The sequence below is a fragment of the Rhineura floridana genome, chromosome 19 (assembly GCF_030035675.1).
Source record: "Rhineura floridana isolate rRhiFlo1 chromosome 19, rRhiFlo1.hap2, whole genome shotgun sequence".
Classification (NCBI taxonomy): Eukaryota; Metazoa; Chordata; class Lepidosauria; order Squamata; family Rhineuridae; genus Rhineura; species Rhineura floridana.
The window spans coordinates 19597566-19622779 of record NC_084498.1 but is presented as its reverse complement, the minus strand read 5'-3'; the positions used below and the strand labels follow the sequence as shown (position 1 = coordinate 19622779).

At 42.0% G+C, this 25214-nt stretch overlaps 1 protein-coding gene across 2 annotated transcripts; it reads left to right on the top strand.

The window, feature by feature from the left end:
- The first annotated feature begins 82 nt into the window (after positions 1-82).
- On the top strand, positions 83-22830 carry CDC45 (cell division cycle 45). 2 transcript variants are annotated; one of them, XM_061602548.1, is made up of 18 exons: positions 83-263; positions 3392-3451; positions 6386-6478; positions 7449-7586; positions 9085-9228; positions 9568-9623; positions 11181-11229; positions 12293-12354; positions 13160-13210; positions 13666-13785; positions 14927-15058; positions 16245-16343; positions 17364-17525; positions 17775-17913; positions 18705-18788; positions 20067-20185; positions 21378-21454; positions 22451-22830. In XM_061602548.1, the coding sequence occupies exons 1-18, from the start codon at positions 213-215 to the stop codon at positions 22513-22515; spliced, it is 1701 nt and encodes a 566-aa protein (XP_061458532.1). In that variant the 5' UTR covers positions 83-212; the 3' UTR covers positions 22516-22830. The 2 variants fall into 2 exon arrangements, with proteins under 2 accessions (XP_061458532.1, XP_061458533.1); XM_061602549.1 differs by having other exon boundaries at positions 257-345.
- Positions 22831-25214: the final 2384 nt, after the last annotated feature.

The following is a 25214-nucleotide window of genomic DNA, read 5'->3' as shown; positions in this document are numbered from 1 at the left end:
GATTGGCTAAGGAGGGTGTCAGGTACGTCCAATCCAATCGTCTTAAAGAAGCGTAGTGGGATCCTATTGGGAGAGATTCATAGCGTGGCGGCCAATGAGGAACGCCGAGGATTTGGCGCCTTCCTTTGACCGTCTCCTCATTTCGCTTCCGCCCTCGTCGCCGTCTTGATTCTGATCCTGCCAGGGAATTAAAAACCGGTGGTTTTTTGGTCATGTTCCTGACAGACTTTCGCAAGGAGTTCTATGAGGTGGTCGTGAACCAGGTGAGCGGGCGCTCCTTTGCTCGGCGTCTCTCCTCAGCTCGGCTCTCCCCCTCGGTCTTATCTTAGTTCCTCCACTAAGATGGTGAGATCCGACTTTGAGAAGCAAAGCTCCCTTGGGTGGCTTTAGCTGAGGTGGTGGTGATGGTGGTGATTGTTTACCAGCCTGGCGTATCTGGCAGGGTTCGTTTATTGATTTGATAGGTTTATACTCGTTTGCTTATTGAAATACTTGTAAAGTGCACTTTCGTATAAAATCTGCAGACTAAAAACAGTGTTTTTAGTGTGTGTACATGTGTGTATATATATGTATGTGTGTATATATGTGTATATATATGTATATATATGTCATATCCAATACATAGGAAAAACTACAACGGACCTAAACACACGCTTCAGAAACCAGAAATTGGAGGGCAGTACAAATCTTACTTAGCTTCTGAACATGAAGCCATTTGAACATGCCATCCATAAAGCTCCATAACTGCCACCTTGGTAGCTGCATTCAACGGCAGAACAGGCGGAGGATAACAATGTGTATGTTCAACGGCTGTGAAGGTGGATGAAGGCTGCAGCAGATAAAAGACTTCCAATCATTGTGGTATCCATACCATTGGATCAAAGCCTTTTTCTGTCAAGACTGTGTGTTGATTGTTGTGCACTGATCTCCCCACGTAAAAGAAATTCACACATAGGCATCTTCCAACCAAAACAAAGTCCCATAGCGATCGGTGCATGGTGACAGGGGCAGGACTGTGAAATCTGGAAGCCCCTGGTCATGGACCGGCACATGGGCGGTGGATACAGACTCAGTCATCCTGGCTCAAGAACTGAGGCAGTTGAGTAGTTCGGCAGCTATATCCACAACTGAGCAGTCCTATTCAGGATTCAGTCTGCGCACCTCATATGGGGAGGGGGTTGGAAAAGGTGCCCTAAACATAGGCCGCCTCATCTCTCTCCCTGACTGGATTACTGTGTCCAGTGGGGTCACCACTTAGTGGTCGCAAAAGACAATTGAATTTTGGAACATGGAATATACGGACATTGCTGGACAATACAGATAGTGAACTTCCTGAACGGAGGACTGCCATCATTGCGAGGGAGTTGAGACATTTTAATATTAATATTAATAGCTGCACTCCAAGAAACTCAAAGAGCAGGAGAAGGACAACTGAAGGAAGAAAAAGGAGGTTATTCCTTTTTCTGGAAAGGACTGCCTGAACAAGAATGACAAATACATGGCGTAGGCTTTGCTATTAAAAATAATCTTGTGAAGCTCTTTATCAGAAGTTCCTACTGGCATTAATGAACTGTTCTCAACTCTCTGGTTAAAACTTGCCAAAACCCAGCAGGCAACTATTCTAAGTGTTTATGCACCACCATTAGATGCTGATGAAGACCTCAAGGAAAATTTTTATACCGCACATTCAGAGAAAGATCTTCAAACTATCCTAAATGTCTTTGCAGAAGCATATGGAAAGCTTGGGCTCTCACTTAATATTAAAAAACACAAAGTGCTTCATCAACAGTTGCCAACTAGTTCCTCTGTAGTACCATCAATCCAGCTTAGTGGTGTGATGCTGGAGAACATTGATCACTTTTCCTATCTTGGCAGCCATCTCTCTCTAAAAGCTGACATCGATGCTGAAATTCAACATCGTCTGAGCTCTGCGAGTGCCGCATTCTCCCGAATGAAGCGTAGAGTGTTCGAGGATCGGGATATTCGCAGGGAGACCAAAATGCTTATTTACGAAGCCATTGTACTACCGACCTTACTGTACGCCTGTGAAACATGGACCATTTATAAACGCTACTCCCAGCTTCTTGGAAGATTCCACCAACGCTGCCTCTGGAAAATTCTGCAAATTACTTGGGAAGATAGATGGACTAATGTTAGCATTTTGGAAGAAGCAAAGACTACCAGTGTTGAAGCAATGATCATTTAACATCAACTTCACTGGACTGGCCATGTTGTTCAAATGCCTGATCATGGTCTTCCAAAGCAGCTACTTTACTCCCAACTTAAGGATGGAAAACAGAATATTGGTAGACAGCAAACGAGGTTTAAAGATGTTCTTAAAGCTAATCTAAACGTAACATGAGCATCAAGAACTGGGAAGCTTTGGCCCATGACCATCCCAGTTGGAGGTTGGCTATTATCAAAGGTGCTATGGACTTTGAAGAAGCACGAGTACAGGGCGAAAGGGACAAATGAGCTAAGTGGAAGGCACATCAAGCAAATCCTCATTGCGACTGTCTTCCATCTGGAAACCTAAGTCCTCACTGTGGGAGACTGTGTAGATCTAGAATTGGCCTCCACAATCACTTACGGACCCACTGTTAAAGACCTTATCTTGGAAGACAATCTTACTTGGCCCTGAGTGATTGCCAATGAATGAATGGAGGCTGCATTTGTATATTAGCAGCTGATGAAGGTGTAAGCCAAAACGTTTTGCTAGTAAAATCAAAACCTCTGTTTTGTTAATCACAATTACATGTATATATTTATGGTATGGTTCTTTTCTGATGTGCATTTTGTATTTGGATGTCATTTCCAGTGCATAGGTAAGACTACAACTGACTTATGCACATGCTTCAGAAACCAGAAACTGGTGATTTTAACTTTAAAAAAATGATGCAACCCATTGCAAAACAATCATAGACAGTGTTTTGTAGAAATTTAATCTCTAATTTTTAGGATTTTGATTATGTCTATATGGAATGTACTTGTGTTTGGTTGTAAGTCGCCCAGAGTGGCAGATTAACCTCTGCCAGATGGGCGTCTAACAAATCTCATAAATAAATAAATAAATAAATAAAACATTTCAGCACTGAAAGCCACAGCCTGTTAGACCTACAGCATCTATCACAGGTACAGAGGTGCCAAAAAATCCAACATTAACAAAGAGAGAGAACTTTATACACCCTGGACACATTGGCACCACGTGGCCTTAACTAGGAGGACCGTGCAAACATAGCCTAGCTTCAGTGAATGAAGCCCCTCTGAGCTTCCTAAAAGCTCTACCTTGGTATCATTACATTTTGTATGCTAGCAGATGATTGCAGATGATGATGATCCTGTAGTGTGCTATTGCTACAGACACTAATTAAAATGTCTATTTTTTTTGTAGCGGGTGCTGCTTCTTGTTGCTTCAGATGTAGATGCATTATGTGCTTGTAAAATACTCCAAGTAAGTCTCCTTTTAATGTCCTGTTAATATGCAAAAGACCAAAATTTATAAACAAATCTGTGTAGAAAGATGAAAGGAGAGTCTAGTTTTCAAAATGTCCAAACCTCTTGCTCTGTGCTTTTCTCCATCACTGTGACAATTGGTTATTCCAATTTAAATATTTCAATAGTTACGTAAGTTGGATAACAAAGACTTTTTTTGTTGGTACAGAGTTAGTAATTAAGGTTCATATAGACTATACCAGCCTTGAAATTCAAGCTCTTCTCGGGTGGCCTGTTGTGTCTTAACCGTGGTGACCACTTTGGATAGAGCAGCATACTCAGCTGAAAAGATTCTGCACTTTGCAAATGGTTTTGCATTTATTTCAGTGGAGGGATTTCATCAGTGCATTTATTGGAATACGCTCATGGATGTGATCCTTCCATAGAAATTAGTGGCTGTATTGAGTTACATGTGACCTTTCGGATCAATACATTAAGTATGCCTAAGGTGCTGGAAGTGGACAATTTGTTTTTGTACACTGTTATTTATTTATTTTTAAAACTTATATACCGCCCGACTAGCAATAGCTCTCTGGGCGGTGAACATAGATACAATAAAATACAATATAATGCAAAACATCAGTCTAAAATCAAATTTCACAATCTAAAAACAGCAAAGGCTAAAATCAAATTACAAACATTACAATCATTAACAAAAAATTAAAATGCCTCGGAGTAGAGAAAGGTTTTAACCTGGCGCCGAAAGGATGATAGTGTCGGCGCCAGGCGAACCTCCTCGGGGAGACTATTCCATAGTTCGGGGGCCACTACTGAGAAGGCCCTTGATCTTGTCACTGCCCTCCGGGCCTCCCTATGAGTCGGGACCCGGAGGAGGGCCTTCGTAGCAGACCGTAGTGTACGAGCCGGTTCATAGCGGGAGAGGCGTTCCGACAGATATTGAGGTCCCGTGCCGTATAAGGCTTTATAGGTTAATACCAACACTTTGAATTTGGCCCGGAAGCGTATTGGAAGCCAGTGCAAGCGGGCCAAAACAGGTGTTATATGGTCAGACCGCTTCGTTCTTGTTAGCAGTCTGACCGCCGCATTTTGCACCAGCTGTAGCTTCCGAACCGTCTTCAGAGGTAGCCCTACGTAGAGCGCATTACAGTAGTCCAAACGTGGGGTTACCAGAGCATGTACTACTGATGTAAGATCCTCCTTACTCAGGTAGGGACGTAGCTGGGCTACCAATCGAAGTTGGTAGAACGCATTCCGTGCCACAGAGGCTACATGAGCCTCAAGTGACAGGGAAGAGTCTAGAACGACTCCCAGACTACGAACCTGTTCCTTTAGGGGGAGTGTAACCCCATCCAGGACAGGATATGTATCCACCATCTGATTGGAAAAACCATCCACCAACAGCATCTCAGTCTTATCAGGATTGAGTCTCAGTTTGTTAGTTCTCATCCAGTCCATTGTCGCGTCCAGGCAACGGTTCAGCACATTGACCGCCTCACCTGAGGAAGATGAAAAGGAGAAGTAGAGCTGCGTGTCATCAGCGTACTGGTGACAACGCACTCCAAAACTCCTGATGACCGCACCCAACGGCTTCATATAGATGTTAAAAAGCATGGGAGACAAAACCGAACCCTGCGGGACCCCACATTGGAGAACCCACGGTGTCGAGCAATGTTCCCCAAGCACTATCTTCTGGAGACGGCCTGCCAAGTAGGAGCGGAACCACTGCCACGCAGTGCCTCCAACTCCCAACTCCGCAAGCCTCTCCAGAAGGATACCATGGTCGATGGTATCAAAAGCCGCTGAGAGATCAAGGAGAATCAACAGAGTTACACTCCCTCTGTCTCTCTCCCGACATAGATCATCAAACAGGGCAACCAAGGCTGTCTCAGTGCCGAAACCGGGCCTGAAACCCGATTGAAATGGATCTAGATAATCGGTTTCATCCAATAGCACCTGGAGCTACTGTTACCGCTTCAGTCACTGCTGTCGCCAGGAACCACAAACTATTCCGCTGCTCAAGGGAGGTGATCGTGTGGAGGGATCTGTATTCCCATGTGATCATTCCAAAGCCTTTAAAAAACAGGAGTTGAAGCACCTTTTCAAGGCATTCCTCCTTTTTATTTAAAAATATTTACTGTGTGATAATTTTCTGTTATTGAACATTGCCTTGGAGGCCTGTTGTTGGAAAGAAAGGTGGGATATAAATATTTAAAATAAATAAAATGTGCCTATGTCTTAGACGTTAGATATTTGAAGATTTTTCTCTTAAAGACTGGCGTAAATAAAAATGAATTCTTAACTTGACGTCCTCCAGTCTCCAGACTTAGGACTACATTTGATCAGATGTGTAAAAATAATATGAGCTTATTATAGTTCCATGGTTTAAGTATTTGCTGTAACCCTACTGACATACACTTTATCCTTCTGGATAAAGTTTCTGACCTGCAACGGAGAAACTGTAACTACGCTTGAATTCACTCATATAGGAGCTGTGCTCAGGATACGTTCTGTCATTATGAATGAAATATTATGTAGATATGTGTATGTGTGGGGATGGCGAAATCTCCAGCCCTTGGTGGCTCAGTTAAAATACTATTAAATGATGAGCAAAACAGTATCTATTTTAGGCAGTGAGTCTCTTCCAGTCTTATATTCTTTGGGACCCTTTGTCATCTTTAGTGTGAAAAACATGCACTGACATAAGAAATAGATTGTTAAACAAAGTGTTTTATTTACAGAACTCCAGGAGTTTTGCTTGGATCCTTGTGCTTGTCTTTAAAAGTATATCATATTTACTTTCACATGATCAGTGTGAAAAATATTTGAGGTTATTCAAACTAATGTTAAGCAAAAGCCATAAATTGCAGTACTATACAATGGATGCTAGTTGGTTTCTCTCTTCCTCTAAAATGCTGCTGTCATTTCCTTTCAGGCTTTATTTCAGTGTGACCATGTGCAATATACATTAGTTCCAGTATCTGGATGGCAGGAACTTGAAACTGCATTTCTTGAACATAAAGATCAGGTAAAAAAGTAATTAGAAAAAATGCAATTTCCTTCCTGATACCTTATAGTACAGCATATATGACTGCAGTTGTCCAGTCCAATCCTATGAAGAGTTAGGTATGCCATTGAAACTGATAATGGGAACATATGAAGCTGTGTTATACTAAGTCAGACCACTGATCCCTATAACTTAGTGTTCAGTGGTCCTCCAGAGTTTCAGGCATGAACCTTCCCCAGCCCTACTTAGATATGTTGGGGATTGAACCTGGGACCTTCTGTAGGTGAAACAGGTGCTATCACTGAGCCACATACCTCTCCCATGTGTGCCAAACTGTGAAATCATCGCCTTAATTATTTTTTATTGTTGTCATGGCCTACGTTGTCAGATAAAACAATTTCACATTAGATTTAATCTGCATATAGCTCCCTTTCTCTTGTGGACAATTTAGAAGAGTAACTGTTGGCTCATGATTAGCTGAGTCATTCCACAAGTTGGGAATGGGTTAAACTGTATGTAATTAGTCAAGGACACACAGCTGCAACTGATCTAAGGTGCTGGCTATAAATTAGAAGCTAAGAGAGCCAGGCTGTGTGGGGGGATAGTCGGAGCATGTAATGTTGGTGAATGTATTTGTATTTGTTAACTGCACGTTGATAAAGATTTCTGTTACTGGCACGAAGCTGGACTGTGTCGGAGTTCTTCATTCCTGTTTGCCGCCTTACTGGAACTGTGTTGGCTGTAAACCTCTGTGTCCTGTGCAGCAAGCTAATTCTGCTTGCCTGTGCAGACTAGAGCTCAACAGTAAGTTCATTTTTTTTCGGTGGTCTCAGAAACTTAGCCATATTTTCTCTCAAGGAATCTAAAGAACTGAGAATAACTCTGAGAATCTGAGGTTGTACAAGGAAGCATTAACATTTTAGATATGGAATAGTGTTTCATATACGACAACAGGCCTGTTTACATGTTAATCTGATTTCTTTGTTTACAGTTCCAGTATTTTGTTCTCATAAATTGTGGTGCCAATGTTGACCTGCTGGATGTCCTTCAACCTGAGGAAGATGTTGTTTTCTTTGTCTGTGACACTCACAGGCCTATCAATGTAGTGAATGTTTACAATGACACACAGGTAAATTATGGTTCTTAAGAAGATGGCAGATCTGAATCCATCCGCACTGTGATAAAATAAGGGTTTCCTGAGACTGGCTCTAAAAGGGCTATGCTACCTTACAAAATTATTGTATGACCATATGTGGGTCCTTAAGTCCCAGACATATTCTGTTGCTTCTTAAACTGGCATGAGTGAAATTCCATTATTCCATCTCTGAGTTTCAGGTTTCTGACCCCAGCAGTTCCAAGGATGTCAGTAAACTCCCAGGCTTGTAGAAGCTTGGCCTTTACTTCCTACAACAGTGCCCTCTACAAACCCAGAGCTGATTAGGATTTATGTGAAGACCTGGGAAAGGAGCACAACGGTTATAGTGCAGTGCCTCCAGAGGTGAACTAGACCACTGCAATTCATCAACCCTTAACCAGTAACACTTTAAGCCCGGTTATAGTGAATCAACAGCTGGTATGGGGAGGACAGAAGTGGGGAGGAGAACCCGGCTGGGCGTCCAGACTCTGAGTTCAAATCCCTGCTCGTGTCTCCTGGGTGTCAAGGGCCAGCTAAAGATCACCCCCACAGTGAGTGGCTCAGGGGTTACGTGCCCTGCCACCTGTGCAGCCGTGGGCAAGCGGCATAGTCCCCAGTTGCTCCCCAGCTGGCAGTTGCGGACAAGGAATAAAATATAATATTTAAGAAAATAAAAGTGGCAATTAAAATACTATTAAAAATCATACCGCATCCAACACGGTGCATTATAATTGCTGCAACAGACGGAAAAGTGGTCCACTAAGTCTCTCAGCAATTTTCAAGTGGTCCATGGGGAAAAAGTCTGGGCACTGCTAGTCTGGACTCAAGGCTTCCACAGTAGCTATATGTTTTGTGTCCTGTGCTCCTGGCTCTTATTAAAAATGGTTTTACTTCGTATTAAAAATTCCTTAAATAAAATTGAAGAAACAAAAAATGGTAAATTAGAACTTCAAAATGAAAAATGTGTGAAATGCCTCCTTGATATCGCATTAGAAGCCCTAAGCATATAGCTCCCTCGCAGAGCTTGGAAAAGTTACTTTTTCGAACTACAACTCCCATCAGCCCAATCCAGTGGCCATGCTGGCTGGGGCTGATGGGAGTTGTAGTTCAAAAAAGTAACTTTTCCAAGCTCTGGTCCCTGGACCACTCAAACGTCACAGGTCAATAAACAGAAGTGGAATGTTGATGTGGCATCTCTCTTGTGATTAGTTTCCTGCAATTTCATCCTGTTTTGGTTACCTTGTTATGCCTTCCACTTCCTCCATAAAAATTTGAATGTATGTATGAGGTGTCCAGGGTATTGCTTCTATTCAGAATTGGACAGCTATGTGCCAACAGCATATCTATCAATAGTGCCCATTGAAGAAGTGATGGGGTGCCGCTGTTGGTATAAAAGTTCCCAGAATTGAAAGAAGATGCCTTCCTTGGTAATTGTTTACCTTTCACTTAGATCATTATTGCAATAAATATCTAATACATTTTATTTTGCTAGATTAAACTCCTGGTTAAGCAGGACAATGACCTTGAAATTCCTGCCTATGATGATATATTCAGGGATGATGAGGATGAAGGTGATGATTCTGGGAATGAAAGTGATGGATCAGAGCCTTCAGGAAAACGCAGGCGATTTGAACAGGTTAGTTCTTTGTATCATGGGAGAGTTTAAATAAAATATACCCATATTTAAAATATTAAAGGAAACTGATTGTTTCTATCACAGAGCAAAGTTTGTAAAATGTTGTTTGTGATTTACTAGCCATTTTGCTTTGAGGAAGTCATGGGAGATGCACCAAGTAAGCAAACTGGTTGTTTGTTTTGTTAAAATATCAGTTTATATGAACATAAAAAGAAGTTGGGGAGTCACAATCGAGAAGTTGACTGTGCTCCTTCAGGCGCTACTTGCAGGATTACTTTATCATCTATTGTGGTAGGACATGGATGGGAAATATAATTTGCTCTCCTAATCTCTGTATAGGAAGTCGTGGAAAGAACCATGAAAAGACGGCAAAGGAGAGAGTGGGAGGCACGAAGGTAAGTTTTCAGAGTGTGTATTTTAAACTGCCATTGTTTCTAATAGTAAAATTGAGATTGCAAGCTCTGAAACGTTGGTATGGTTACTGCATCATAGAGGTGAATCCATACGCCATTTATCTAGTAAATCTGAAAGCTTTTTGTTTTAAAATGGTCTCGGTCAGTTGTTTCCAAACCTTTTTTTTCCTGTGCACCACTTGAAAAATTGCTGATGGTCATGGCGGACCACGTAATGATTTTTCTGCCTGTTGTAGCAATTGTAACACACTGTGCTAAGTGCCGTATGGTTTTTTTGGTTTTGTATGCTGCATGATTTTTAACTGTATTTTTGTTGCTTCTCTCATTTCTTATATTGTGCTTCATAGTATTGCAATTGGCATTCCGTAGAATTCAAATTGGAATACAATATAAGAAATAAAAAAAGCAATAACAAAATTGAAAATCAGTATGAATATTTAGCATGGACGTACGGCAGACCTTTTATGGTCTACGGACCACAGTTTGGGAAGCCCTGGTCTAGCTTGTTTAGGATTTCAGGCTGAGATGGAATTTTATGAAAAATATGGAACATAAATGCAATATTTCTTTGGAGTGCCAGCTGTTCATATTCAGTCGAGGAAAAGCTCCTGACCTGTTCTAGTCTAGCGGAGGAGTCCACGGAGCAAAGCAAGCTGGTGGTTGCAGCACCACAGAAAACGCTGAGTGTGTAGCTTACTTTGACAAAGGTGCAAACTGAGTCCTTTGGGGCCTTTGCCTCCGGTCTACCTCTCCTAGGTTCCCCCTTTGTAGAGAACTTGGTCTCTTAATGAGCCAACTCTCCAGTCTGAAGATAAGCATTTCTCTGTTCCATGGCCTCTCACCTGGTACAGTCCTTGCACTGTTGGATTGGCAAAGTGAGAGGCACTTATTCCTCAGGCCCAGGGGAAGGCACCCATGAGGGTCTTGGCTCTGGCTCTATAAGCCCTAGTGCTATGGGAAGTAGTTCAGTGGGCTCCCAATAATCAGCATTGGGCTGAGATCCCAGAACCTGGTCTTGCACATCAGCTAGTAGCACTCGAGCCTCCAATTCACTATCATTCCTGGGCTCTGGGGTCATGACAACCTCCACTCCAGAGCTTGGAAAAGTTACTTTTTTGAACGACGACTCCCATCAGCTCAATCCAGTGGCCATGCTGGCTAGGGCTGATGGGAGCTGTCGTTCAAAAAAATAACTTTTCCAAGTCCTGCACTCCACTTACAGTACCTCTTCACTTCTGTTCCTTCCCCTCAGTGCAAAAGTTTCTTATGGGTACAGGATCTCTGTGCACATAAAATGTCTCTCTCTGTCATGGCTACCCCAGTTTGTTAGGTGCAGACAGAATATAAATGGATCTACTGCTTCCACTGAAATTAACAGGACAGCCTTTGCATGCAAGAGCTCTGTGTACAATATGAGGTGCTCTTGACTAGGGTGGCTCTCTTTTTCCACATTACATATTGGAAATATTTCTTAAAAGTTTAAGTTTTTTTGTACATAATAATTGTTGGAGAACAATGACTCTTCTTTTTGTCCCTTAGGCAAGAAATTCTTTTTGACTATGAGCAGTATGAATATCATGGGACTTCAGTAAGTAGTAAATATCGGCATCAGTAAGCCATGAAAGAGAACTTTCTTCAAGTGAAGGTGTTATTGCTTATCAAAATTAATAGCAATTAATTGAGGATGCCTTACTTTGTGGAAAGCAAGCTTAGCTAGTACCTTCATAGTACATTTCTTACAAACAAATTCTGTTGTGCTGGAATTCGTGTAGTGCGGCACCTTTAGAAAGGCCCCTGTTCCTCTCCTTGGAACATCTCCTTTTTGTAATAGATTTTAAGCTGTGTTCTTTGAGAATGGGAAATTATGTGAACCATACTGTTCTTGGGTTAGAAATAAGATTGGCGTTTAGTGTTACTTATATGAGAGCAAGAAGAACTTGATCTCCAATGGGAGTACAGTAGGGCCCCACTCATGCGGCAGGTTACGTTCCCGACCTCCGCCGAAAAGCAAAGACCACCGAAAAGCGGAACTCCATCAATAAAATGGTGCCCGACTCCCGAGAAAGGCCGTAAAAGCGGAACAAGCGCCGTATGAGTGGGGCCTTACTCTAATTGAAAGCCGCCATATTAGTGGGCCGCTGAAAAGCGGGCCTTACTGTACGTGTTCACTTCAGGGAAACACTGTCTTGGGAACACATTTTAGAGGTGAATTTAGCTGGAAATGGGTCTGACCGCAGTAAACATTTCAGCCATCGCCTTGTGTGGCAAGGTCACCTAGCACGGCCACATTTTAGCAGCGATGAGCCACACATTCAGCTGACCCCTGAAGGACTTCTCCCGGTGCTGCTGGAGTCTTCTAAATTGGGTGGGAAGGAGGGGCAATCAAAAGCTAAGGTCACTGCTGTGCACCATTAGGCTGATCTCTTGTCTGTTGCTGCTCGTCTGTTGCAGAAGTGAGCAACAGCTGTCAGTGATAGATGTTGTCATTAGTTCCATTTCTGATGAGGCTGTAACAAGCCATGGGGCCTCTTCCTTTTGATAAGGGCAGCAGCAATGGCCTCGCAAAGTTCTGAAAATGTTTGCTGGCATGAAAAATTTGTCCTTTCCATGCTCACATTCATCTATTAATAGTTTTTCCTTTTCTTTTCTAGTCTGCCATGATGATGTTTGATTTGGCATGGATAATGTCTAAAGACTTAAATGATATGTTGTGGTATGTAGACTAGTTTGCGACTAGTATTCCTGACTTCTAGATGTTTCAACCTGCACGGAAACCCTGTGGCTCTACTGGAGACAAAAATCCATTGAAGGTGTTCCAATGATGGTCTTGTCATTGGCACACAAACAACTATTTAAAAAAATTTTAGGATGGGATAATAAGCTCTGATATTTTGCAAAATACGTTTTGTTGGATGGTGAAATTGTACAAAGGAGGTCCTGCAAATTTAATATACATGAGATTATGACAGAAGCCATTAATAAGGCAGCTATAAAAGAAAATGTCCTTGAGGCACAGGCATTAAATGTTTATTCATAGCTATGTGAATGCTTTTATACACTTTATGAACCAATAGTTGAACCAATAATCTGACTTGGCATGAAGCAGCTCCAAATGTTCAGTTGGAAAGCGGAGGCGCATACTTTATAGATACCAGCTAAACATACATTTGGGTAACTGAAAGCCTTGTATTTTGAAATATGTACAGTGTGATCCTGTACATGTCTGCTCAGAAGGAAGACCCATTGAGTTCAATGGGACTTACTTCCCGGTAAGCATGTATAACTGCCTTCCAGATGTTTTGACCTACAACTCCCATCATCCTTGGCTGTTGGCCATGCTGGCTGGGCTGATGGGAGCTGTAATCCAAAGCACCTGGAGTGCACCAGATTAGGGAAGGCTGGTGTATAAAATTGTAGCCTAAAGTCTTTTGTGAACATTTTAAAATATTTGTGCACTATTGAGTCACAGCATGACAGAGAAAGAATATCTAAACATGTTTATTTCATTTGTTTTTTAGGTGGGCTATTGTTGGACTAACAGATCAGTGGGTTCAAGACAAAGTCACCCAGTAAGTGAGCAGTTGACATTTTAATAAATACATTATTTTAAATTTTTTAGCTATTTTGCGTACCCTTGTGATGGGACAGAAAGGGTGGATTAAATAAGTAATAAAAAGTGAATCCTTTAATTTCTACAACTATGGTGAGGCCAGGATTACTTTTGAAAGAAACATGCCCATTTTTGAGCTATCTCCAACTCTGCAATGAATTGGAAGACCTGTTTTTACTGAGAAATCTGATGTTACTGGTATACCTGTAGATGAACATGGTATTTAAAGCATTTGCTAACAATGCACGGTCTTGAGAGACGCAAGAGTTCATTTCTTTGTAACATCAAAAGAACTTTACAGCATGTGTTTCACTGACAAGTTATTTCTAATGAATTGATCCCTTTCGGCCCTGAATATCCCCAAAGGCGAGATATTGAAGTAAATATTTTTGTACCTCATTTCTTTATTAAAAGAATGAAATATGTGACAGACATTGGAATTCTACAGCGGCATGTATCTCGGCATAACCATCGCAATGGTGATGAAGAAAACTCTCTCTCTATTGACTGCATGAGAATAGCATTTGAATACGAGTATCCTTCTAAATAACTATGGAAAACAGTTACTAAGACTTGGGGGGAATGGCTTGGAGTAGTTAGTGTTGCATTGCCTGTGTATTGTCAGTGGCTCAGTTCAGACGTAACAGGACTGCTCCAAAACAACCCACAGTTTGTTGGGGCATGAGTAAGTGGTGAGGTCGCTCACTCCTGCCTTCCCTTTCCCTCTGTCGTTGGAAACTGGTTTAAGACACCAGGAAGTCCCTGTGATGTTCCTATATATTAGTGTATATATGGTAAGTGCTGGTTGTTTAGAGTATACATGGTAAGTAGTGAAAGAGGAGGGGGAGTGAATGGGCAATAGAATGCTTGATGATTGGCTGAATGTTTAAAACGGCTGACAGTATAAATGAAAGGATGACAGGTAAATCTGGGTGAATGTGAGGTGGTAAATTGTGGAATCTGGAGGGAGAAGAGAAAGAGTGGATTGCTTGGTGGGGTTTAGAGAGTTGTTTACCAGGAGGGAGGTGGAGTTCGGATTAGTATTGAGTAAAACCATATGCTTATGTGCCTTAAGAAGAAATCTTGTTAATCTTGTTAGCTTTGTTATCTTTAATAAATACTTAATTTAGTTTACCAAAGGCCTGATCCTTGGCTGGGGTTTCACAGACCAGAAGGGAGGGTAAGGTAATGACCAAGGCTGTAGGGGAACTGTAACAAATGGTGGCAGCGGTGAAGAGAATAACAATACCAGTATTCAGAGTCTCTGGGAATACTAGTATTGGGACGTTACTGGTGGTTGCCTAGTAGGGGGATCTGTTGAGATCTGTGCTAGAGCGGGGAGAGAAATCATAAGAGAGAGCGGTCCGGACTGGTGGAGTCCCTGGTGGTGCCTAGAGACAGGCAGTAGCCACGCGCAGGTAGGAACCTGACAGGGAGAGCCAGGGAAGGACGCCTCACAGTCCCCTTGACAGCCAAGTGCCTTAAGAGGAAGGAGAGGGAGCAGTTGGGTTTGTCACTTTGTCCATGTTCCAGCAAACCATTGTTTGTTGGAGCAGCCCTGTCATATCTGAAACAGGCCATTGTGGTCCAGATAAGTCAATTTAATCTTGAACACAATTGGTTTTTGATACAACATCCTGTGATTATTTTTCCTAATTCTTATTGATGGCCTTAGCTTGTGCCTTGCACTCTATCAACATTGGTCTCTATATGAAAGCCTCTGTAATACCTCTTACACTTCTGCTAGCTTCAAGCTTTGGTCTGTGCAAGGTCAGAAGAGACTGCAGGAATTCCTTGCTGATATGGGGTGAGTTAATAAGAGGGTTTTTCAATAAATAAGAGTTTATATATCATATATGTAGTATGGATGTGAAAGTTAGACAGCGAAAAAAGCAGATAAGAGAAAAATCAACATTTGAAATGTGGTGTTGGAGGACAGCTTTGCGCACACCATGGACTGCAAATAATTGGGTGTCAGAACAAATTAAACCAGAACTGTCACTAGAAGCTAAAATGATGAAACTGAGGTTATCATACTTTGAACACATCATGAGAAGACATGATTCGCTAGAAAAGACCATAATGCTTGGAAAAACAGAAGGGAGTAGAAAAAGAGGAAGGCCAAACAAGAGATGGATTGATTCCATAAAGGAAGCCACAGACCTGAACTTACAAGATCTGAACAGGGTGGTTCATCACAGATGCTATTGGAGGTCGCTGATTCATAGGGTCACCATAGGTCGTAATCGACTTCAAGGCACATAACAACATGTGCATGGCACCTTTACAAAGTTCAGGAGGGCAGGTTTATGTTCTGAAGAGCTTACAGTCTAAAGTTCATCACAGGGGAGACAACATAGAAAGGGAAGGGAAACGGTGGAAGAGTTTGCATTTATTTCAGTTGCACAGGCTGATTCACAGCAAGTCATGGGGGCGAGGGCAGCAGGGAGGAACCTTCAGCCCATGGGCCTAATTAGATCCAGCAGATGATGTCTGGTGTGGGGCAGTGAAAGACGCGGCTTCCTGTCAAAAGTTGGATTTGCAGAACTGCTCATTGGTGGCACCTACAATCCCTGTGCCCTTGCCCCTGCAAAGGAAGCCCCTTCACCTGACATTGTCAAACAGGTGGGCAGCCCCCCCCCTGCACCTGTCAAAATGGCCTGCAGGGCTTGTGACAGGCCAGAATCTGGCCCACCCGGTAGATCCAGTTCCCCACCCCTGGACTAGGGGACTGAGGATGGATTTGAAGGGAAGCAGTTGAAGGTCTGAAATCCTACAGAGTTGCTGCCATTCAGGGTAGACATTGCTGAGCTATATGGCCTTATGGTCTGATTCTGTACAAGGCAGTCTCCTATGTTCGGCCATTATAAGCTTAGCAGTCGTTTGGAGGCGATGAACATGAAGAGGTAGTGGTGGCTTGGCGATGACTGCTGGGCAGGCTCGCTCTTAGGAGAAAATGCGATTCCTTCCCCCCCCTTCTTTTTTCCCCCCAGCTTACCTTTGAAGCAAGTAAAACAGAAATTCCATTCTATGGACATTTCCTTGAAAGAGAACCTACGGGAGATGATTGAAGAATCTGCAAATAAGTTTGGGTAAAACACTTTTGACTTATTTGGAAGTCTGAGTTTTCACCTACATGTGATGTCCTAAAAGGGTGTTCCTTGGTTATCTGGACTGAGGGGAACTAGAAACACACCCCTTACTAATGTCTGTGTATTTCCCCTAAATTTCCAAGTATTGAACAGTTCCAACTATTTACTGTAGTGCTTCTAGCACGTCCCCTATACCATGTGCCTTTGCTGCTCATTATTTCACAAATATTTTTATTTATTACATTTATATCCCAACTTCCAAGAAGCTCAGGATCATCAGGTGATATTGCTATAACATGGGGATAATAACACAGGCCTAACCTGCAGGGTTGCTTTGCCATTTTTCAAAGAAATATGTGAAATATTTTGAAAAACACTATGTAAAGATATGGGGTTATACCCCATGCTAGTCCAATTCAGAGTATAGACCCATTGAAATTAATGGACACATTTAACTTAAGTCTATTCGTTTGAATGAGTCTATTCTGAGTAGAACTAGACAACCCGCTATCTAGATTGTAATGCACCAAAAGGAATGATTTGGCTGTTGACTTGCTGAGCTGCCCTAATATCGCAGAGAGAGTGAGACAGGCTGAAATCTTCAATTGCCACTAGCTGAGCTGTTATAATCCTAGAGGGGGGCAGGGCCAGCAGAAAGATTTAAGAAGGCCAAGGAGATGAGGGTTGGAAATGGGAGTTGCCCAGAAGAATGAAAGGATAAGGGGAGGCAATTTGGGAGAAAAATTACATACACATTGCCAGATGCCACGTAGGTGAAGATTTAAGTTGTGAATCTTAATTTTATATATACGCTAAAGTGTGTGTAAACCAAGTATAAAAATATATATTAATCAAGTTGCTTGCTATTTAGATGGATAGGATTTTTTAGGGAGTTTGCCAAAAAATTCACAATGGCTTTAGCTCCTTTCGTGTGTGTGTGTGTGTATATATATAGTATGTTTCAGTGCTAGTACAGCTATAGTTTTAACATCTCTACATTGGCTTAATTTGGTTTTACAGAATGAAGGATTTAAGAGTGCAAACCTTCAGCATCCATTTTGGTTTTAAAAATAAGTTTTTAGCCAGCGATGTAGTGTATGCAGCTGCCGCTTTGATGGAAAATATGGAGAAGGACGAAAGTGGAACGGACAACTTTATCAAGGCTTTGGATAGTCTCTCCAGGTAATTACATTGTTTGTTTCAAGCTCGTGCAATTTCTGACACAAACTTTAATCTGCTTTATTTTCACTCGCAACTGATTGGCGCTAAGGGGTTGTAAGCCGTTCCAGGATATCAGCCTTGAATATCAGTCTTCAGGTAAGAATGGTCCAAGCAAGTGATTATTGGTAATAACTGGAAGTCTTCATTATGAGCTATTTTCCTTCTTCAGTTTTTTTTAAAAAAAGCTTCCTTCTGTTTTCCCTTCTTCAGGAGTAACTTGGACAAGTTGCATCAAGGGCTGGAACTAGCGAAAAAGCAACTACGTGCCATTCAGCAGACTGTAGCCAGCTGTATCTGCACCAATCTTGTGATCAATCAGGGACCGTTCCTTTACTGCTATCTCATGGAGGTAAAATCTGCCTGCACTTATTTCTCAGTTTCATGCTGTGCTTTTAAAACTCTATTTAGCAGCTGACAGCTCCTTGAAAGTTCAGACTAAAACCCAAAGTGGATTCTCTGCCCCATTCATATAGAGCCACCAGCCGCCACCTTTTAGCAGGTCAAAAGCTTGAAGTTTGAAACCTGAATGGCTTTAGGTTCACACGCTGTATCAAATTTTGTCTCTTTTGCAGGCCGATCTTAGTTGAGATGGTGGAGAGGCTTTTAAAAGAAATGTAAAGAGATGAGAGATCTGATAACAAATCCCCCCATGTCTTCCCTAGTTTGGCCCTGAGTTTTGGAACCCAGGAAAATGCACTGTTCTGTATTTTTTTTTTACCTCTAAGACTTGGCTCTGCATGAAAATGGAGCTTTAAGTGAGGGCTACTCACTCTACATTTTATTTCAACTGGTTTTAATATTGCATTTTTAAATTGTGTCTTACACTGGGTTGAAGGGCTGTTAAGAAATCTAATTTGATGATGATGGTGTATTTGTGATCCAGAAGCCTCTGTAGTCATCTTCAGAAGAGCAGCTGTGAAAGTGAACTTTCTTTTAATAGCAGATTTGCATACTACTTGATAAGAACCTTTTGAAACTCAGCAAGAGAATCTGTTTGGGAGAAACAAGATGCAATACCTTTGCCTATAGGTAGAAACCCTGGCATGCATCTAAAAGGGCCCATCTGCCTTGCAGCTTGTCCATGGTGATTGCTGCCTTTTTTGGGACAGGTTTAGTCATATCTCTTTCTTCCCCTTCCAGGGCACGCCAGATGTGAAATTGTTCTCCAGACCAGTATCCTTATGTCTGCTTAGTAAATACTTACTCAAGTCATTTGTTTGTTCTGTAAGTAATTTTATGTTTCTGGGTTTGCTTAAATAAAATAGAAGTTATATTGGGGTTGTATCCAATAGTGTTGCTCAGCTGACAGCAAGACTTCCATCAGAAGAACCAGGGAGGGAAGCAATTTTCAATGATCCTCCCTCCCCAAGCAGTCCTTGCACCTGCATAATGTGCTCCAGAAGTTCCCTTAATACTCTAGAGCATATTTAAGGGATGCGGGGTGGGGGAGTTGCTTACAATTGCTTCCCTTCCCATTCAGCTGACACTCACGGTCAGCTGAGTGACTCTGTCGAATGCAACCCATTATTTCCATGAGGGCTTTTAAAAATGGTTAAACAGCACATTTTTGTTTTAATATGCGATCCGCTCCTAAAGAGATGTGCTGAAATGATACATAATTATACTAAATATGCTAATAAGAACCAAATTAAATGCACATTTGAATTTAATGTGCAGGTTTAAAAAATGCAAATAGCATCAGTGGTGTGCCACTGGGGAATTTCCTCACAATGCAAAAAGCCGTTTCAGAGGAGAGATTTTCCTCAGGACTGAAGCAAGGGAGGAAAGGGTTAAATTCTTCCCTATCTGCTGCAGTTCTGATAATTTTCAGCCTGCCTTCCAACTGATGCTATTTATATTTTTTTAAAGCTTGCATATTAATTGGAAAGACACAACTCAAAACCTGACTCCTAAAAACCATACAAAGTACTAGAAGTGGACTGTACAGGATAGTTTAATTTCTAAACATCTTGGTGTTGGATGACATCTCTTTAATCCTTTGATAAGGTAGAACAGCGTTGCAAATTTACAAGAGGAATAGGTTTTTAACCTTTCGGGGAATTTAAAGCCATCCTAAAAGGAAAAAAAATAGCATATTCAAATCTTTTTGTTGTGTATTTCATCCACCACAGTGCTATAATTATTTTTCAGTTTTATTTTTGGGAATACCCCAAATTGCATTTTAACATTGCATTTAAACCTTTTTATTGTTGTAAGGCACATCTGAGCTCCTTTTTAAATGTGGGTAAGATAAAGTTTGATAAATGTGCTTGTGCCATGAGTATACATAAAGATCTCTGTGTGATTACTGGAAACAAGGTCTGTCTGGTCACTGATGCCTAAAAAAACAAAATGCCTGGAGGAGGTTTGATCTCGAATCCTTTTCAGATAACTTTAACCCCCAAATTAGCTCATCATCAGTACTTAAGAAAACAGGGCTGAAATGCTATGATCCTTCCTGTCTTTGAACTTTGTGTAATCAAGGTGCTTTCTGGCTTCCAGACCAAAAACAAGCGCTGTAAACTGCTGCCAATGGTTATGGCAGCACCAATGGATACTGAGCAAGGAACAGTGATCATGGTGGGGATTCCACCTCACACGGAAACCTCTGACAAAAAGAAGTAAGAGTTTTATTTGCTGGTTTAGATAAGAAGCTTTATTAACCCAGTTGGCTCTTCAGATATGAGCAATGTTTTGTTTTACAGTTTGTGTGTGTGTGTGTGTGTGTGTGAGAGAGAGAGAGAGAGAGAGAGAGCGCAGCAGGCAGAAAAATAATTAAGCGGTCTGCTAAGACCCTCAGCAATTTTACTGTGGGGGGAAGAGAAGTTGGGAAACCACTGAAAAAGACCAACTCTGCATGCTTGTTTTGGGTGCAAGCTGAGAACTAGCCTGATGTAGTGGCTCGAGTGTTGGATTTGGACTAAGGAGACCCTGGTCCAAATTCTTACCCATGAAACCCAGTACTAGGCGATCTTAGGCCAGTCACCCTTTCAGTCTAACCTACCACACATTGTTGTGAAGGTGAAACCAGGTCTGGAGGGAGGGGGGAGCTCAATGCCTTGGAGGAACGGTGGCGTAACAATGCTTTTCTTTGCTCAGTTTGCAGAATTGCGAATTTTACTGGTTATTAAATTAAGGTTAGCAGCTGGTATAGCACAGTGGGGAGGAGAGCCTGGCTGGGAGTCCAGAGTCTGTGAGTTCAAATCCCCGCCCGTGTCTCCTGGGTGTCAAGGGCCAGCTAAAGATCACCCCCATAGGGAGTGGCTCAGGGGTTATGTGCTCTGCCACCTGTGCAGCCGTGGGCAAGCTGCATAGTCCCAAGGAGCCCAGTTGCCCCCCAGCTGGGAGCTGTGGAGAAGGAAAGGGCAGGCTTGTGCAGCTGTGGCAAGCTGAGCAGGCCCTCGCCAGCTGGGGAGGACTAGCCTCAGAGGGAGGCAATGGGAAACCCCCTCTGAATACTGCTTATCATGAAATCCCTATTCGTAGGGTCGCCATAAGTTGGGATCAACTTGAAGGCAGCCCACTTCCGTTTTCAAACTGAATTTAGAGATATATCAAATGGTGGCTTTGCACTTGTGGGGCACCTGCCTTTTGTCAATCTCTACTTTCCCTGAAATGCTGCTTGTGCAGTTGGGAGTCGTTCTGGAGCAATATGGGGGGGGGGCTGCAGCAAGGAGGGGGATTAGCACTTTGCTGTAGCAGAAAACCACAATGGGATGCAATCATTAGAATGTTTTATGCAAGGGGTGTGTGTGTTCATTTGAGATAGGTGCTTTGTAAGGAAATGCTAAATGTTTGTCCTTTTTCTTCTAGCTTTTTTGGAAGAGCATTTGAAAAAGCTGCAGAGAACACCAGTTCTCGGACTTTGCACAACTATTTTGACATGTCTAGTAAGTAAACATTGTATATCATATACAGTAGGGCCCTACTCATACGGCGAGTTGCGTTCCAGACCCCCACCGAAAAGCCCAACTCCGTCAATAAAATGGTACCCGAAGCCCGAAAAACGCTGTGAAAGAGGAACAAGCGGCGTACGAGTGGGGCCTTACTCTAATTGAAAACCGCTGTGTAAGCGGAATGCCAAAAAGCGGGGCCCTACTGTATGGGCTGGTGCATCAGCCACTTTGAGGTTTTCCCATGCATGCCATTTGTTTGCCTTTTTTTTTTAAAGAGAGGCATATATTAGAGACAACAGTGTGTTTCAGTATTGAATATTCAGATACTTGTAAATGAGCTGGAGCAGTCGGGCATCGCTGATAACAGCAAGGCCAACTGATGACTGGCATGTATGAAAAAAACCCCAACCGTATCACAGACTTATGGCATGTCATTCCTTCAGTTAAATTGATTTCTAGTGGGGACATTTCACCTCTTTAGCTATGAATCGCTGGGTCATTTGAGACAAGGAGTGGTGATCTTGCATGTATGAACTATGACGAAAGGCATAAATAAACTGGGCTCCTTGGAACTATGCAAGTTGCCCATGGCTGCACAGGTGGCAGGGATGTAACCCCTGAGCCACTCACGGTGGGGGTGATCTTTAGCTGGCCCTTGACACCCAGGAGACACGAGCGGGGATTTGAACTCACAGACTCTGGACTCCCAGCCAGGCTCTCCTCCCCACTGTGCTATACCAGCTGCTAACCTTAATTAATTAATTAGTTTAGGGGGGAAATGTACAGTCAAGTTGTTGGACAAAGCTCTGTTGTTAACTAACCCCAAAACTGTATGTGCAGTGGTGGCCAGTATGCAGTGGCGGCTTTGACTTCTAAATTGACAGTGTAACTTTTTGTCCAAGTTGCCCCTATAATGTCAAACATATCCATCATACTATGAGATGTTATCCCTCTAATATTTATCTTGTAACACACATTTTATTATTTTAGTACTTGAATTGAAAATGGAAGATCGGAGCAAGTTTCTGGATGCGCTTATTTCGCTTTTGTCCTAATAGTAAGATGGTGCTGAAGGATTTTTTTAAACATTTGAATGTTGAACAATTTTAGAACACATTAACACTTATGCTGCATTGTAATTGGTCATGTTTATTTTAATTTGTGTTTCTCTTTTCGTAGGGCCTTGATACATTTTTATCTGTGAGTTTTACCTTGCGTATATGAAACTTGTAAATATTATCGGTTATCTTGTATCTACTGTGTATTTGTATAGATTTGACCTATTTTAAAACATTGTGGGTTTAGATGTAGCCAGTGCAAGTTTGTACTTGAAAGTTTTAATCAAATAAATTTTTTATTTTATGCCTTGATTATTGTAAAATGCTTATGTTATTCAAGGTTGGTGAACATGAATCTTACCTTTATCTGCATATTAATAATAATGGGAAAACTGTCCATTTAATCGTATACTGAGGGTTTGCCATAGGTTTTGCATCAAGATTTATATACCACTTAATCACAAAATATCTCCAAGCAACTGTGCTTTGAGTGGCCGCATGGATTATTACTACAACTGCCAAGTTGTGGGTATGGGTTCATTTGTGACAAAAACATTGTCCTCCAGCACTTGAGGTTTTTCAAGCTAAACCTTCAGCCCAATTACTATATGGGATTCAAATCTGGGCTGACACTTGGTTAAGACCACTGGGAGTTGTTCAGTCTAAATTTCTTAGACAATTTTTTTTCTGTTTCATGCTGTGCTCTGAATCCTTTTTTGCGAATGGAAGCTGGTCTTCCCTCTGTTACTTTGCAAGTCTGGCTGAGGACATCTAATTTTTGGCTGCAGCTAAATCTAACTCCTACCAGTCTGATTTCTCGAGTTCTGTATGATTCTCATGAGAGCAGCTGGATGAAGGCCATCTTAAGACTCTGCTCTTATGGTTTATCTCTACAGTAATGACTGATCTCAGGGGCTAGTAAAGCAACAGTCCTAATTAAACAGTGCCTCTACGACATTGAACAACAAAGCAATTTGGCTGCTATAAGAACATTCTGCCCATGGTATAACAGCTTCCCGCTTAGTTATCTTAATTCACCAGCACCCTATTTACAAAATCTAATAATCCTTAACTGTAGAAGAGCTTTTACTCAAGCAAAATTGAACGTACTACCATCAGCCATATTAGAAGGGCATTTTAAAAGAATTCCACTGCTCTGCTCTTTCTGTAGCGATTTGAGAAGTGAGCTGATTACCCCACTGCTGTCATCTTTCCCAGGGTGTTCAATTAACTACTTCTTGTAGACCAAGAGGAGAGGGTGACAGCAAAGTCTGCAAAAGTTTTAACAGGTGCTATTAGAACAAGATCTACAATGGTACCTTGAGTTTTAATCTGATACAGGTTTTTTTTTAGTTGATCGTTTTCCTTGCCCATTTCTTTTACCATGATGGATTTTGGATATATCAGTTTTATCGGTTGGTATCCGACATAAATGCTAGAATTTTAGTAGGATGATTTGATGAAGCTGTATATCTGCTTTTTATTTTTATATATTCCAGTTGCAATGGCTTGTTGCTAATGCAAATAAAGGATTTGATTTGAACATGGTGTGCGTTGGTTTATTTTTTTCCTGTCCAGTCTTGGTGAAGCTCATGGGTGATTCAAGAGGGCACAGATCTAGAAAAAAGTCTGGTGTGGATTGTGGACATGTAGGAAACATGCAGGAACATGACAGGCAGGGTTCAGTACAGAAAGAAATCCAAATGATGACTACAGTTGAAGACAGGTGTTTCAGGACCCCGGACAGAGCCCAGGGAACAGACAACTTGTTTTGAGAAGAGCTCAGTCTCAGCTTTTTGGCTCCCCCGACTATTCCTCGCAAACTCCACCCTTTTACTGAGTACTGCAAAGCCCTCTGCCTGGAGGCCTGGCACTCCAGTGCCTCTCCAGGATCTTGTGCTGGGCACATTGCCTGCATTAGCAGACCGGTTTGCTGGAATGTGTCCCCTGGAGGATGCCAGCCCCTCTTTGGAACAAGGCTCGGCTTCGTCCTCTGACAGTCCAGAGTTGGCGGTTTGGGTCTCAGGGGACTGTTGGGTCCAATGTCTCCTCAGATGACACTCTTGGCACTTCACCCTTTATGCCTGGGTTGCTGATAAATGTTGAGTCCATGACCATTTCTTTTGTTGCTGGTTCTCGTATGGCTCTCTAGTTATCAAAGGTTTATTACACCACTATTGTATGTATACCAGGTTTTAGCACAATAGTTTACATTTTAAAAAAATAGTTTTTCCCCCAAAGCAGTTTACAAGGGAAAATGTACACATACACTAACAATAAAGGACAGAGTTCAAATAAAACAAATATAGAACAGAGCAACATTAAAACCAAAGGAATCAGCATAAAAACAGTAGAAAGCAATCTTGAAATTCTTGATGCAATTAAAAGGTTTTCAGCATGCTCTTGAAGGGAGCGAGGGAAACCTTGGTGAACCTCCCTAGGGAGAGAATACCACATCTGCAATGCTGCCATGGGGAAGGCCTTCGCTGTTCACCAAATGGATCTTTCACTAATTGTGGGCCAGACAGCAAAGCCTTTAATGCTAATCTCAAGGCTTTTTCAGGTTTTAATAGGTGACTGGTCCTTACCTGGCTCTGGGCTGTTTAGGGCTTTAAAGCAGGGGTTCCCAAACTGTGGGACATGGCCCACCAGTGATTGGCAAGCTTCATTCAGGTGGTCCATAGCGTGTCTGTAAA

Excerpts from the sequence above, each read along its gene's own strand:
- CDC45 (XM_061602548.1), top strand. The coding sequence starts at position 213 with ATGTTCCTGACAGACTTTCGCAAGGAGTTCTATGAGGTGGTCGTGAAC. Across the intron at positions 7,587-9,084 it reads ATGTTTACAATGACACACAG|ATTAAACTCCTGGTTAAGCA; the intron begins GTAAATTATGGT and ends TTATTTTGCTAG. Across the intron at positions 17,914-18,704 it reads TTTACTGCTATCTCATGGAG|GGCACGCCAGATGTGAAATT; the intron begins GTAAAATCTGCC and ends TTCCCCTTCCAG.